Source organism: Elaeis guineensis, chromosome 13 (assembly GCF_000442705.2).
Source record: "Elaeis guineensis isolate ETL-2024a chromosome 13, EG11, whole genome shotgun sequence".
Classification (NCBI taxonomy): domain Eukaryota; kingdom Viridiplantae; phylum Streptophyta; class Magnoliopsida; order Arecales; family Arecaceae; genus Elaeis; species Elaeis guineensis.
In genome coordinates, this window is record NC_026005.2 from 71648841 (window position 1) to 71652606 (window position 3766).

General features: G+C 33.6%; 1 protein-coding gene across 1 annotated transcript in view; it reads left to right on the forward strand.

Annotated features, from left to right (window-relative positions):
- LOC105036399 (PLASMODESMATA CALLOSE-BINDING PROTEIN 1) overlaps positions 1-1364 on the forward strand; it is a 27299-nt gene extending 25935 nt beyond the window's left edge. Inside the window, exons 2-4 of the mRNA XM_010912168.4 lie at positions 68-307; positions 422-455; positions 908-1364. Coding sequence (XP_010910470.1) covers positions 68-307; positions 422-455; positions 908-1130 — 497 coding nt within the window. The 3' untranslated portion in view covers positions 1131-1364. The remainder of the gene's footprint in view (positions 1-67; positions 308-421; positions 456-907) is intronic.
- Positions 1365-3766: the final 2402 nt, after the last annotated feature.

Here is a 3766-nt window from a genome sequence, read left to right on the forward strand (position 1 = left end):
TAGATGAACTGAAAAGATGTTTTTTCTCATTTTGCTTTTTTTTTTTTTTGATTTTTTTGGTTGGAAGATGCTGCTTGGTGTGTTTGTAAGTCTGATCAGAGCGACCCTGCTTTACAAAAGACCATAGACTATGCTTGTGGAGCTGGGGCTGACTGCACCGCTATCCTCCAGAATGGGGCATGCTATAATCCTAACACAGTGCTTGCACACTGCTCTTATGCTGCCAATAGCTACTACCAGAGGAAAGGCCAGGCTGATGGGTCCTGTGACTTCTCTGGCACTGCCACCCTCACCAACTCAGACCCTGGTAAGTCTCTTCAAAAAAATTATTTCACCTTCACCCCTTGGAACCAAGGGAAATTTTAGTACAAAGAGCAACTCGAGCATTTCTAATTATCTTTTTCATTTTTACTTCTTGTAGGTGGAAATGGTTGCACTTATCCTGCAACTACCAGGTAATTTTCTTCATCAAAACCTTAGTTCCTTTTTTCCTTTAAAGAATCTTTTAGTAATTAGCATGTTGTTGCTTCCTGTAAGGATTTGCTGGAAGGCTTTAACTAGAATCCTTTATAATGTCAAGGGAATGATGACCTTTGCTAATAGGTTCCTACCCTTCTCTTTGGCCTAAAAGTCCACTTTTATGATGTAGGAATGAATAATGGCTCTGAATGGAAGTATAATTATTTTCCATCTTTGATCTGCCAAGCATTCCTCCCCTGCATTTTGATTTTGCATGATTTCTCTGGAACTTTGTTTGTGTCTGGGGTGATCTCTTTCTCCATTAACATGAGAATAATAGCCCAAATCTTAAAGGACTAATTTATCTTGCATCAAACTCATCTTATTGCAAGTATTTAGATCTAAACTTAGTTCTCTTCCACTTCTTTTTGTTTTCCCTTTGCTCCAGTGCTGCAGGAACCTCAAGCACTCCTACCGGCACAAACACCGCAGGCTCATCTACTACAACTGGTACCACCTCCTCAACTGGGACCGGGGGAGGAGTGCTGGGACTAGGTCCCACAGGCACAAGCAGCATGGATGGCAATGATGGTGGCTTGCTTCCAAAGGCTAAAATGGCCTCACTCCTCTCAGCCATCCTCCTCTCTGTTCTTGCTTTCTTGAGGATTTGATTCGTTTATACCAGTGCTCTTTTGGTTGGGTGGTGGATTGGGGTATCCATCTAGACATATTCCCCACACTAAGCTTGCTGTTTAGTCTCTGGAAGGGGCTTTTGATATCTTTTGGGGTGTAGATTGGTGGGATGGAAGTCTCTTTCTTTTATGGAGCTTTGTCCTTGTATTTCTTTTTGTAAATCTAGGGAGGTACTAATTTGTTTATTTTTGGGAATGGTTTCATTTAATTTTTAGGCATATCTGTGTGTGAGTTGTCATGCATCATGAAGCTAGGATCAGAATATTTTGGATGTCTCTTGTCCTTCTTTAGGTTTGGCCACAAGAAAGAATGAAAGCTAAACAATATAATTATAAAATAACAAACTAATAATAGTTAGTGCTGAGGCACCGACACATTGGAGTAGAAAAGAGGTGTGCTGTCTATGATAAATAATCTATGAAATGTTGGTCTAGATCATCTGCTCTGGTGGGTTAAACTTCCTCCACTTCTCTATGTAATTTATGGTATTTCTTAAAGGACAATTTGGCAAGGGCATATGCTTATTGATCCATCAAGCAGGTAGGCAACTTTTGGGATTCTACTTTGCCATGATATCTTTAATTTATGTGCAGCAGGGATAAAAGCCTTTCCATTTTGGTACATTTGTTTCTCTTAAATTATGAGACAGAATTAAAAATGGGTAAATTTGTAATTGAAGAGGTTAGAGGGGTGAGGCTGAGTTGTGACAAGAATCAAGGTCACACTCCATTCAAGGAGCACATAACTAGCTGTCAGCACCTTGTGACGCACGGTTGTTGGATGGTTGTGATCCCACCTAAATATTTTTATTGCCCCACCAAGCACACGTTTGGATATGCATGCATATATCCACAAAGCACGCACGTGCGCATATACATGCTTCACACACACACATATATATATATACATAGACACACATATATATTCATACATATATTACATATGTATGTATGTGTGTGTTTTTAATACTCAAAAATATATAATTTTTTCTTTTTCTTTTCTTCCTCTTTTGTGTATGTTTTTAATATTTAAAAATACATAATTCTCTGAAACTATTATCGAGAGGATGTTCTCTTTATTAAATATATATATATATATATATCTCTCTCTCCCACCCTCCCTGTGTGTGTTTTTAATACTCAAAAATACATAATTCTCTGAATCTGCCGTTGGAAGGATGTTCTCTTTATTTAAAAAAAAAAAGTGTAATTAAAGAATTGAATGCCCAGGGCCTCACATGCTGCCGAACAAAACTAATGTGGAGTGGGTATCATAGAATGTCATGTGTGGTGTGCTTCGTAATTTGTTATATTTTTTTATATTAATTTTAAAAATTAAATTTAAAAATTAAATTTTTTTTTTACTGAAAGAGTCATTTGCTTTGTACTTAAAAAAAATCATTCTCTTTGTTTCTTATTTTTGACATAAAATTTTTATTGATACATAATATATGATCATATAATACACATTAAATAAATTAATCATCAAGCAAGTCTCAATATACACTTTCAAATAAATTGATATATAATTTTTAAAATATAAAATTTACTAATATGTTGTATATGATCAAATGATACATAATAGATTAATCATTTAGCAATCCAATACATATCTTCAAATAAAATGATACACAATTTGCACAATATTATATTTACTAGTACATACTATATGGCTTAGTGATAAATACTCATCGACTTTCTAATACATATCACAAATTTTTTTGATATACACCTGATAGTGATCCAATACATATCTCTATATAAATTGATATATAATTTTTAGAATATAAAGTTCATCACTATATAGTATGTGGCTAGATGATATACACTTAGCAAATTAGTTATCTAGCAATCAAATACACACTTTCAAGCAAATTGATACACAGTTTTCAGAAAATAAAATCATCAGTATATACTAAAAATGATATAATGATATACACTTATGGACTTTTTATATATATTGTAAGATTTTTTGATATATACCTAGCAATAGGAATGATAATGGTCGAATATGGATCGGAACGGTCGATACCCATAACTACTCCATAAGTAAAAATCTCATATCCATATCTACTATATATCTATCTTGGATCGGATCAAGTAGAGATCCGGATCGGATCGTATAGATAAGAGAGATTGATCGGATTGGATACATGTAAACAATATAAAATCATTATAATTTTGAAAGGAGGATATATATTAAGATTATATTATGTCAAATGTGGATCAGGACATATCTGTATCCTATTTGAATCCACTTCGAATATTTTTTTGTAGAACACATACCCACTTCGGGTTCTAATCAGATCGGATAAAATCTGTCCCATTCTGATCGAATACCAAGTGAATCGGCTAAAATTATCATTCCTACCTAATAATGATTTAATATATACCTCTAAATAAATCAATACACAGTTTTTCGAATATGCTTTTTATTTAGAGATATATATTAAAATTTTGCATCAATTTATTTGAATATATATATTGGATTACTAGATAAATAATTTGCTAAGTATGTATTATATGACCGCATATTGTATATTGACGAACTTCATATTGTAAACTGTGTATCGATTTATTTAGAGGTATATTGACTTGTTTGATGATTGATTTAT